We start from the raw sequence: 11,892 nt of genomic DNA, 5'->3' as shown, positions 1-11,892 counted from the left end.
ACACACACACATAACAATCCTGCACACACACACACACACACACACACACACACACACACACTCTCACACATACACATGTTAAACACATGCACATACAGAACGACTTCACATAAAGTCACCACACTCCTAGGTCTACATACAAAACGGCAGGCAGGGAATACACTGAGGCTAAATGTGACAATAGTGGATCAGTTTAAAGACTATTCTATTCATCTTAAAAGTAAGCTGTGGCATAGCTCGTTAGAGGTAGCCTATGTTACACCACAGCCACATTTGTGGTAATCACTGTGCAATCTGACATCAGCGCTGTCCCGCGCTGTCACTGGAGCGCTTCTCGTTCACCCTATTTTAGCAACGGGGTTCGGGACCAGCCGACAGGTGAACTCTTGACCTACCTTTTAATATTCACGGGCTCGGATGTCATCAGCGTGTATCCTCATCCCGTGCGCGTCCCCGTCTGCTTAATTAGCGGTCCATTAGTGGCGTTCATGTGCCACGATGAGCCTGCTGAGGGCTTGCGGGGAGGCGGGATCACAGGTGCGGGCTAAACTGGACTGCGTGGCTATAACGGTCACTGAGGGGGGCGCTAGAGGTATCAGTGACACGCTCACCCTGTGCCTCACTCTTGCCGCAATAACTCAGTCTCTCATGATCTATGGATCCTGTCCGTCGTAACTCCCGTCCAACACGTTCCTTTTTTGGTCAGGGGAATGCATGACGTCATTTGGGAAGCGCTAGTGTCTTGAGCGCGTTCGGGCTGAAAGGTGGGGTGCCTGACGGAACGCAAAAGAGCGTCGCCGCGCGCCAATCCGCAGCGCGATCAGACGTCGGATTCGGTTCCCTCATTGGCCAGGGGGCGGCGAGTCTGTTTTTGTCGCGGATTCGGTTGATCACTCAGCGGCCAGTTCGCAGCAACGCCGTCTCCTAGTAGCCTAGTCGTCCGATGGGGAGTGAGACTTGAAGGTTTCTCCGTTTGAGTGGAGTACCCGCGACAGAAGACAGTTGGATAGCGTTGCCCTTGAGACTAAACGTCATTTAAGGAAATTAACAGACAGAGCCAGTGTCGGGAGTGTCGGGCGCGTGCATTTTTTCTTATTTGGCCTGAGGATTTGTTGAGTTTTCATGATGCCGGTGTTCCACACGAAGACGATAGAGAGTATTCTTGAGCCCGTGGCTCAGCAGATCTCCAACTTGGTCATCATGCACGAAGAGGGCGAAGTTGATGGCAAAGCGATACCGGACCTCACCGGACCGGTGGCTGCTGTGCAAGCCGCCGTCAGCAACCTTGTACGGGTGAGTGCCGTTATCTCTCGCTCTCAGCCGCGAGCACTGGCGACTTCGAGAAGGACAGGAGCGCGTGGGCAAGATCTTCATACCGATTTTCTCCCATGCGCGCGGTTGTTGTATCACGACTTTTGTTTAGTTCACAAACCAGTCTGTCTCGTGCGTCTCTTGCCGCAAAACTTTGTTGATGTAGTTTTTTGGTTGCTATGCGAGCTGTCATTTGTAGTGTGCCGCTCATGGAACTCGAGCTCAAGTTTTGGTGCGCTCGTGTCATGGCATTGGATGATTGTTTCTGTATGACTCCGGGCGTCGGTAACACTCTACTTTGGAATCACCTGACAGTCTAATAATTAATTTGTTTTCACGCGACTGGTATCTGAACTTATCTCTTTGAAATTAAATATGTTCATACAAGCGTGATCTGTTGTTTTAATTCTATGTGTTCTTAATACACATTGAGGCATTAAGCAAGCTCTTGTGAATGTGTGTGTGAATGTGTGTGTGTGTGTGGGGGGGGGATTATTCTTATTCCCATCAGTATACAGTATGTTGAAGTGTGTGGAAGCGTGTGTAGAGACCACACAGAGTGTGTGTGTGTGTGTGTGTGTGTGTGAGGTTAAGTGCACCTATTGGGATCTCCTGCTCTATTAGTGTGTGTGTGTGTGTGTGTGTGTGTGTGAGGTTAAGTGCACCTATTGGGATCTCCTGCTCTATTAGTGTGTGTGTGTGTGAGTGTGTGTGTGTGTGAGTGTGAGGTTAAGTGCACCTATTGGGATCCCCTGCTCTATTAGTGAGGTGGGAAACGTGTGTGTGTGTGTGTGTGTGTCTGTGTGTGAGTGTGTGTGTGTGTATGTGAGTGTGTATGTGTGTGTGAGGTTAAGTGCACGTATTGGGATCCCCTGGTCTATTAGTGAGGTGGGAAATGTGTTTGTGTGTGTGTGTGTGTGTGAGTGTGTGTGTGTGTGTGTGTGTGTGTGTGTGTGTGTGTTTGTGGGCAAAGTGGCCCCTCTCCAACTTGTCTTTGCTGGCATGAGTAAGAACAGCAAAGGGCTTCTCCGCTGTGTGTGTGTGTGTGTGTGTGTGTGTGTGTGTGTAATGGATATTTAAAGCCTACTGACCACTTCTCTCTCTCCCTCTCCCTTTCTGTGTGTCTCTCTAGCATGCACACACACACACACACACACACACACACATATATTCCTACTGTCCACACACACATTCAGACCACATGGTGGACAGGAGCTATGATTTCTGTGTCCTGAAGTGACGCATGAGGCGCATGAGCTATTAATGTGCTGGACCAGATTCCACACAGATACCTTAAACCGGCCTGTCTTACCATAGTAACACTTAAACCGGCCTGTCTTAACATAGTAGAGCTTAAACCGGCCTGTCTTACCATAGTAGAGCTTAAACCGGCCTGTCTTACCATAGTAGAGCTTAAACCGGCCTGTCTTACCGTAGTGCCACAGACAGCGTAGACCTGCGGTGCTTGGGGAGCAGTGAGGGGTTAGGTGTCTTGCTCAAGGGCAGTTCAGCCGAACCACTTCCCCCGCCCACATTTTACCTACTAGTCGGGGAACCGGCAACCCTTCGAGGTACAAGCCCCTAACCAGTAGGCCACTGCTGCCCCAATAGACATGGTACCATAGTGACAGTGTAGATCTGGTACCATAGTGACAGTTTAGACCTGGTACCATAGTGACAGTGACAGTGTAGATCTGGTACCATAGTGACAGTGTAGATCTGGTACCATAGTGACAGTGTAGACCTGGTACCATAGTGACAGTGTAGATCTGGTACCATAGTGACAGTGACAGTGTAGATCTGGTACCATAGTGACAGTGACAGTGTAGATCTGGTACCATAGTGACAGTGTAGATCTGGTACCATAGTGACAGTGACAGTGTAGATCTGGTACCATAGTGACAGTGTAGATCTGGTACCATAGTGACAGCGTAGACCTGGTACCATAGTGACAGTGACAGTGTAGATCTGGTACCATAGTGACAGTGTAGACCTGGTACCATAGTGACAGTGTAGACCTGGTACCATAGTGACAGTGTAGATCTGGTACCATAGTGACAGCGTAGACCTGGTACCATAGTGACAGTGACAGCGTAGATCTGGTACCATAGTGACAGTGACAGTGTAGATCTGGTACCATAGTGACAGTGTAGATCTGGTACCATAGTGACAGTGACAGTGTAGATCTGGTACCATAGTGACAGCGTAGATCTGGTACCATAGTGACAGTGACAGTTAGGGTTGGGTATCGTTTGGGTTTTATCCGATACCGGTGCTAAATCGATACTTTTAAAACGGTGCCGGTGCCGAAACGGTGCCTGAACCGGTACTATTTTTCGAAGGTAAGGAAGGTAGGCTACCTTACATTGCTGAAGTTGCAATGAATCACAATCATCTACACTGAAGTTACAAAAACACCACGTTGTAAGCTATTGTCTCTTTGATCCGGATCAATAAGTAAAGCACCCACTTCCTTCATTTAGCGAATTCCAGATTGATGCATGTTAGTGATATGCTGTTTAGCCTAGGCTACTAGTTAGCCTACAAACTCGGGTGCTGCGCGTCGGGAGTTCTTTGCCTCCGCATCGTCCATTAATTGTGAATAACGGGACACCTCGGCGGACATTATCCCTTAGGCCTACATAGTAGACAAGTCCTAAATTATGCGATAGCGAACGTCAAAAAGTCTAGTTGCTCCTTTTTGAAACGGACTGTCAGAAAAGACTAGGCTACAGGCACCCAGGGCCAGCCATAATTTAATTCGACCTGAAGTAGGCTAGCCTAAATCGCAGCCTGAGCTGGCTATTAACGTGCCTTTTAGGCTCACCAAAGTGTAGCCTACAAATGGACACAAATTGCATGCTTAAATAGCCTAAGAACTATTTTTAAACTGTTTTGTTAAACTGTTCAACCGTAACACTTGCCATCACGCATGCACCTCTTCCTCTCCCTCTCTCGTGCACTCACACACACGATGGCAAAGCATCCTTTTTGTGACAGGTCCCTTAACATAGTTAACAAGCCCATTGTGTAGGCCTAGTGAAAATAATTGCTATCACTCAGCTCTTGGATTAACATGATACACAGGATTTACATTTGTGATGCAAGTTGATAGACAATTGTGTATCAAAAGAAGAAAGAAAAGTTTGCATAACTAGAAAAGCATTTCCTGAAGGAAATACAGTGCATGAAAATGCAAAAAATATGATGTAAAATATCATACAGAGAAAAAAACAAATAATGCAGATATAGTTGCAATATTGTTGCTAGGGTACATATGTTGGTTGTTATTCCAAATTAAGTGGATGTTATGCTGAAGTTGATTGCTATGTTGGTTGCTAGGTTGTAACTGTGGAAGTGGTTGCTAGGCTGTTGCTGGGGTATATGACATGGTTGCTAGGCTGTTGCTAGGGTACTTGAGGTGGTTGCTATATTGGTTGCTAGGTAGATGATGTTTAATATAGTTGGAATGACTGAACAGTTAAAGAGGTGGATAGTTTAAATGGTTAAATTATTTACTAGGTAGATGAGGTTTAATAGAGTTGGAATGACTGAACAGTTAAATAGGTGGATAGTTTAAATGGTTAAATTATTTGCTAGGTAAATGAGGTTTATAGTTGGAATGGCTGAACTAGGTAGATGAGGTTTAATATAGTTGGAATGACTGAACTGTTAAATAGGTGGATAGTTTAAAAGGTTAAATTATTTACTAGGTAGATGAGGTTTAATGTAGTTGGAATGACTGAACTAGGTAGATGATCTTTAATATTGTTGGAATGACTGAACTAGGTAGATGAGGTTTAATATAGTTGGAATGACTGAACAGTTAAATAGGTGGATAGTTTAAAAGGTTAAATTATTTGCTAGGTAGATGAGGTTTAATATAGTTGGAATGACTGAACTAGGTAGATGAGGTTTAATATAGTTGGAATGACTGAACAGTTAAATAGGTGGATAGTTTAAAAGGTTAAACTATTTGCTAGATAGATGAGGTTTAATATAGTTGGAATGACTGAACAGTTAAATAGGTGGATAGTTTAAATGGTTAACTTATTTGCTTGGTAGATGAGGTCTAATATTGTTGGAATGACTGAACAGTTAAATAGGTGGTAGACTAAAATGTTTTGCATGAAATAAAAACTAAGATAAAATCTCCCTTCATGTTCGTCTACAAAATGAGAAGACAGAATATCTAGCTGTTACGTTTTCAAAATATTCCGAATGAGTTCATACGCAGCAGCTTTCCTGTAGGCTAGTCTACGTGCTGTTGCTGCAACCCTGTGGCTGCAACACGAAACTACATGGAACAAGAACACCGGAGATTTCTGCCAGAGTTAGCAAGCTAACTACCTAAGGTTTATGCCACAATGCTACATACCCAGAAGTTGAAGCTTCTCTCATACAAATTAACATCCCCCAGAATGTCCATACGAAAATGTTCAGCATGTAATGTCAACTATAGTTAGACTGATGATGCAAAGTTTGCTAGCAAGTAAGCTAATATGGAAAGTTCGCTAGCAAGTTAGCTATGGCTATAATGGAGAGTCTGTTTGGGGAATGTGTTGTGTTTGGGCGCATATCGCCATCTAGCGAGGCGGAGTAAAACATTAACAGTTTGGCCTACCACAGTGTTTCTCAAACTTTTTCAGTTTCAGGACCACTTAACTAACCCTAGCTAAAAAAAAAAAAAAAGATTAGACCTACTTCAACAGTAGCCTATAATTAGTCTACACAATAGGCCTACTCACTGAACCACCTTGTTTATTGTCTTTGCACTTTGCTTATTGTGTCAGAGGATTCATACTGTATGATTTAAACTGGCATACTGTATGTGTGTGTGTGTGTGTGATAGTGAACCACCAGTCGGAGTGTGTGTGCGTGTGTGTGATAGTGAGCCACCAGTCGGAGTGTGTGTGCGTGTGTGTGTGTGTGTGTGTGTGATAGTGAACGACCAGTCGGAGTGTGTGTGTATGTGTGTGTGTGTGTGATAGTGAACCACCAGTCGGAGTGTGTGTGCGTGTGTGTATGTGTATGTGTGTGATAGTGAACCACCAGTCGGAGTGTGTGTGCGTGTGTATGTGTGTGTGTGTGATAGTGAACCACCAGTCGGAGTGTGTGTGCGTGTGTGTGTGTATGTGTGTGTGTGTGATAGTGAACCACCAGTCGGAGTGTGTGTGTGTATGTGTGTGTGTGTATGTGTGTGATAATGAGCCACCAGTCGGAGTGTGTGTGTGTATATGTGTGTGTGTGTGTGTGTGTGTGTGTGTGATAATGAACCACCAGTCAGTACGGAGGAGGGTCAGGGCAAGGAGGTGGCCAGAAGTGTTTGGGCAGGACTTCCCCTCCTCCTCACTTCTCCTCCTCTCCCCTTATCCTCTCTTCTCCTCCTCTCTTTCCCTCTCTTCTCCTCCTCTCTTCTTCTCCTCTCTCTCTTCTCCTCCTCTCTCTCTTCTCCTCCTCCTCTCTTTCTCTCCTCTTCCTCCTCTCCCCTTATCCTCTCTTCTCCTCCTCCTCTCCCCTTATCCTCTCTTCTCCTCCTCCTCTCCCCTTATCCTCTCTTCTCCTCCTCCTCTCTTTCTCTCTCTTCTCTTCCTCCTCTCCCCTTATCCTCTCTTCTCCTCCTCCTCTCTCTCTTCTCCTCCTCTCTTTCTCTCCTCTTCCTCCTCTCCCCTTATCCTCTCTTCTCCTCCTCCTCCTCTCTTTCTCTCTCTCCTCCTCCTCTCTTTCTCTCTCTTCTCCTCCTCCTCTCCCTTTATCCTCTTTTCTCCTCCTCCTCTCTCTCTTCTCCCCCATCTTCTCTGAAGTGATTTTCTGGGAATCATCATTTCTCATATGGGGAGGGGTGTGTGTGTGTGACTGTGTGTGTGTGTGACTGTATGTGTGTGTGTGTGACTGTGTGTGTGTATGTGTGTGTGTGTGTCTGTATGTGTGTGCGTGACTATGTGTGTGTGTGTGTGTGTGTGTGTGACTCTATGTGTGTGTGTGACTGTATGTGTGTGACTATGTGTGTGTGTGTGTCTGTGTCTGTATGTGTGTGCGTGACTATGTGTGTGTGTGTGTGACTGTGTGTGTGTGACTGTATGTGTGTGTGTGTGTGCGTTAGAATAGGGGGCATAAATAGGTGTGGGTTGTGGGAAATAATGAGGTCACTCTGGGGGAGTTAAGTGTCAAATGTTAGCTTCTTCAGTTGCAACCGAGCATACTGTGTGTGTGTGTGTGTGTCTGTGTGTGACAGTGTGTGTGTGAGTTTACTGTACTGAACGGCGGTGTGTGTGTGTGACAGTGTGTATGTGAGTTTACTGTACTGAACGGCGGTGTGTGTGTGTTTGTGTGTATATTTGTGTGTGTGTGTGTCTGTGTGTGTGTGTGAGAGAGAGTGTAAGTTTAGTGTGGAGAGCCTCTAAGTGCTGACTGCTGCCTGTGAACAAAGTTGAGCTTTACCTGTCAGTAAAGAGGCCCACACACACACACACACACACACACTCCAATGTGGCTTTACAAAGAATTTCTACCAAGGCTCTTGCAAAATGTATTCCCTGAACACACACTTTCTTTCTCAACACACACACATACACACACACTGCTTGCGGATATTAATTGTACCTGTCAGTAGTGAGCTCAAGCAGTAAACTGCAGCATAGCTAAAGTTAGCCCATCTGAATGCTGACTCTACTGGCTGTGTCTGTGTAAGGGTGGTCTGTGTGTGTGTGTGAGAGAGTACTGTATGTTTATTTGTGTGTGAGTTTGTATATTTGTGTGTGTCTGTGTGTGTGTGTGTGAGTATGTATATTTCTGTGTGTGTGTGAGTATGTATATATGTGTGTGTGTCTGTGAGTATGTATATTTGTGTGTGTCTGTGGGTGTGTGAGTGTATATTTGTGTGTGTGTGTGATTATGTATATATGTGTGTGTTAGGGCTGGGATAACGTGTCGACGTAATCGATGACGTTGACGCAAAATATGCGCGTCGATTCATCAAGCATAACGTGTGCCGCTAAATATTTTTAATTTTACACCTTCAGTGTTTCCCATGCGTTGACTAATCTGTGGCTGGGCGCCACGAAATCATTGAGCTGCGCTTTTCACGCACGCAGCCTTTCCTTGCCCCGGCGTGTGTGTGTGTGTGTGTGTGTGTGTGAGTGTGTGTGTGAGTGTGTGTGTGTGTGTGTGTGTGTGTGTGTGTGAGCCCCGGCTGCTCCCTCTCGTAACCTGCTCGTCACGAGCCCGCTGCCCCTCCTCTGCATGTGCATTTAACTAAATATTCACGATTGTTGAAGGATTGTTGTTGCCACATAGAATCATTGCATAGAACACGGCGGGCTAAATTGCTATTAAATCCGCTTAGCATCGTGACCATGCTGCGCAAATTTGTTCAAAACTGCTGCAAGTTTACTCTGCTAAGGTCTCATCACAACATTGAGGAGACTAAACTAAGTTAAGTTATGCAATCAAGCAGTATCTCAAAGCTAACGTTAGAATACTGTTTTAGCATGCTTACTTACAGCTGCTTGTATTCGTTACTCATGCAGGGCTCATTTTATTGACTCTGAATGTTTGCAAAATCCCGATGTAAATGGAAAAGTGTTTTCCAAGACTCAAAAGTGCTTGTCCCAAGGAGAATTACGAACCGTTATTTGAACTAACTACGTTATGAATTGCATCCACACATCAGCAGCCTTTTAACTGTGTTGATGTTAATTGCAAGGATTCCCTCACGAACGTCTTAAAGTGACAGGCACTCAATTAGACCTATACACTACTGAACTTTATTGAATGCTACCTCTGACTAAGAATGCATTACTTTGCACTTTTATAGTTTTTTTTATTTTGGAATCTTAAGAGCAATAAACATATATAATGAATTCAATTTTCAAGTTGCTATTATTCAATTATTGGGGAGATAATCATTAATCGAATCGAAATCAAATCGGACTGGAAAAATGAATCGTTAGATTAATCGATGCATCGAAAAAATAATCGCTAGATTAATCGTTTAAAAAATAATCATTTATCCCAGTCCTAGTGTGTGTGTGTGGGTGTGTGAGTATGTATATTTGTGTGTGTGTGTGTGTGTGTTTGTGGGTGGTGACCAGTGTATCGGTCTGCCTGGTTGTCTGCTTTAACAGCCAAGTCTACAGGGAGGGTGTCAGCTTGAGTTACTCTACAGAAGTGTGTGGGAGAGTGTGTGTGTGTATATGTGTGTATACATGCGTGTCTGTGTATATGTATGTATGTTTATTTTTGTGTTTGTGTGTGTGGTGTGTGTGTGTGTGTGTTTATGTGTGTGGAGAGGTGTGTGTGTGTGTGTGTGTGTGTGTGTGTGTGTGTGTGTGGGGGGGGGGGGGGTGATCTTGTCCTGCAGTGTATATTTCAGAATGTTGCAGTGCATGGACTGACAGGGTGTGTTTATCAAGAGGCTAGCTTTAGTACTTTAGCTATTAAAACCTAATCCATTAGCACCTTAATGCTGTGTGTTTATCAAGAGGCTAGCTTTGGCACTTTAGCTATTAAAACCTAATCCATTAGCACCTTAATGCTGTGTGTTTATCAAGAAGCTAGCTTTGGCACTTTAGCTATTAAAACCTAATCCATTAGCACCTTAATGCTGTGTGTTTATCAAGAGGCTAGCTTTAGCACTTTAGCCATTATAACCTAATCCATACATGGGCAATATACGGCCCGCGGGCCACATCCGGCCCGTGGGCTTTCCCTGACCGGCCCGCGTAAGGTCCGTAAAAGAACAATAGTCAAGAGCCTAGCATAGAGATAATGCATGCAAATCAATATCGTTGTTTTTATTTTGAAAGCGACTGCTATTTGTACGCCCATACATTTGTGCGTGGATGCATACGACGTAGCCTAAACACCCTCACTGATGTGCTGGTGAATAGAATTTATGCTTCTGCGTCGACACAATGCAGTTGCCTTTACGTCGGCGTAAATCTTTCAAAGTTTTGTGTCTCTTATGTCTGCGTCGCTCACCACTGCAAAGGTAGTTAGAACGAACTCTTACTGCTGCTCGTTGGCGATACGAAGTGTTCATTTCAAAACATTACTGACAGATAGACAATTTACAATCGGATAACCCCGTCATTGTAACCAAAATATGTCTGAGTTTATTTGCAAAGCTTATGTTAGCGAACTAGTATGATGCTACTACCCACAGGTTGCTTGAAGCAGCCGGCTCAACACACAGAGCGAGTTGACCAATCACAGTTATGTGCATAAAGTTAAAGCAAAAACATAGCCTACATTTTTAAAATAGTTTTCTTTGTGCATGTTGATTAACTAATGACAGCCTACTCTTGTCTGCTCCACATTTTCATAGTCTAATTCTGCATAGAGTTCATTTAATGATGGTAATGATTTAATGAGGAAATATAGATATTGTAGTACTTTTTTATATCAGTCTTTGAAAACTGAAAAAAAAAATGTCAATGTCAAAAAATCTTTTTCGAGAATGAGGATTAAATACTGAACATAGATTAAATATTGCTGTTTTTCCTTTGTCTCCCTCACATTTTCATCTGTTCTTACGACTAGTAAACAAAACCATATGATTTACTTAATGTTATTCAAGAACAGAATAGAATTGAACAGAATTGAGTTCAGACTTGAGTTCGGTATTTTGGGTCCGGCCCTCCTCAACAGTCCCAGTTTGTCATGTGGCCCCTTGGGGAAATTAGTTGCCCACCCCTGACCTAATCTATTAGCACCTTAATGCTGCGTGTTTATCAAGAGGCTAGCTTTAGCACTTTAGCCATTATAACCTTATCCATTAGCACAGGGTGTCAAACTCATATTAGGTAGTGGGCCGGATTTGTTGGAATGAGACTTCATGGGGGGCTGTCATTGTCATGGTCATTATCAGTTTTCTGCATGGGTATATCAGAGTATTATTTGATGATATCACTTATGAGCAAACAAGTACAAATGCACTGCTGTCATATTGTGTTCTTTTTTTCTTGAAATGCCCTATTTCCATGTTAGTTTTTCTGCTTTTTCCTTCCTGAGGATGGTTTGTATTGCTAGGTTTAATAAATGTGCTGTGTGCAGGCGCGTCTGCAGGTGTACAGTGTGTGTGTATGTGTGTGTGTGCAGGCGCGTCTGCATTACCATCACACAATGTTTACCTAGTTCATTAACTCAAGACTTCAAGGACGGGTATGCACCATAACATTAAAGCATAATGATGGAGTTTTGAGCAAGACCATTTGTTACATTATCATTAAATGGGCTTATAGTGAAGGCTTAAAGGATAAGTTCGGTGTGATATTGACCTAAAGTGTATTGAAACATGATACCGAGTGTGAACTTTTGTCTCATAGCCCATCTCGGCTTGTCCCCTGCACTCCGAAATCTGGTGCTAGTTAGCCAATGCTACCAACAGGTTTGCAATGGGGGTGCCTCGGCCATTGGGCTAGCCATGCAAATAAATCACTGTTTTACACCATGTACGAGGCTCAAAGTAGCGCCACACTTCATTGGTAGTTTATTTACAAGACAATTTATACAGACAGTACCTTCACAACGTTTTCTGGGCGCCGCCATCTTGAAATCTCGTGTGTCACGGGAAGTTGA

The 11,892-nt window shown here is 44.1% G+C and overlaps 1 protein-coding gene across 1 annotated transcript in view; it reads left to right on the top strand.

Moving 5' to 3' along the window:
- Positions 1-936: 936 nt before the first annotated feature.
- Positions 937-11,892, top strand: part of LOC143124689 (vinculin-like) — a 114,483-nt gene continuing 103,527 nt past the window's right edge. Inside the window, exon 1 of the mRNA XM_076286399.1 lies at positions 937-1,293. Within this exon, the coding sequence (XP_076142514.1) occupies positions 1,123-1,293 (171 nt within the window). The 5' untranslated portion in view covers positions 937-1,122. The remainder of the gene's footprint in view (positions 1,294-11,892) is intronic.

The sequence above is a fragment of the Alosa pseudoharengus genome, unplaced genomic scaffold (assembly GCF_046254945.1).
Source record: "Alosa pseudoharengus isolate Yale_2024_CS ecotype anadromous, Long Island Sound unplaced genomic scaffold, YU_APseudo_1.1 YU_APseudo_1.1_scf_15, whole genome shotgun sequence".
In the NCBI taxonomy this organism is placed as follows: domain Eukaryota; kingdom Metazoa; phylum Chordata; class Actinopteri; order Clupeiformes; family Clupeidae; genus Alosa; species Alosa pseudoharengus.
This window is presented reverse-complemented; position numbering and strand designations above follow the sequence as displayed.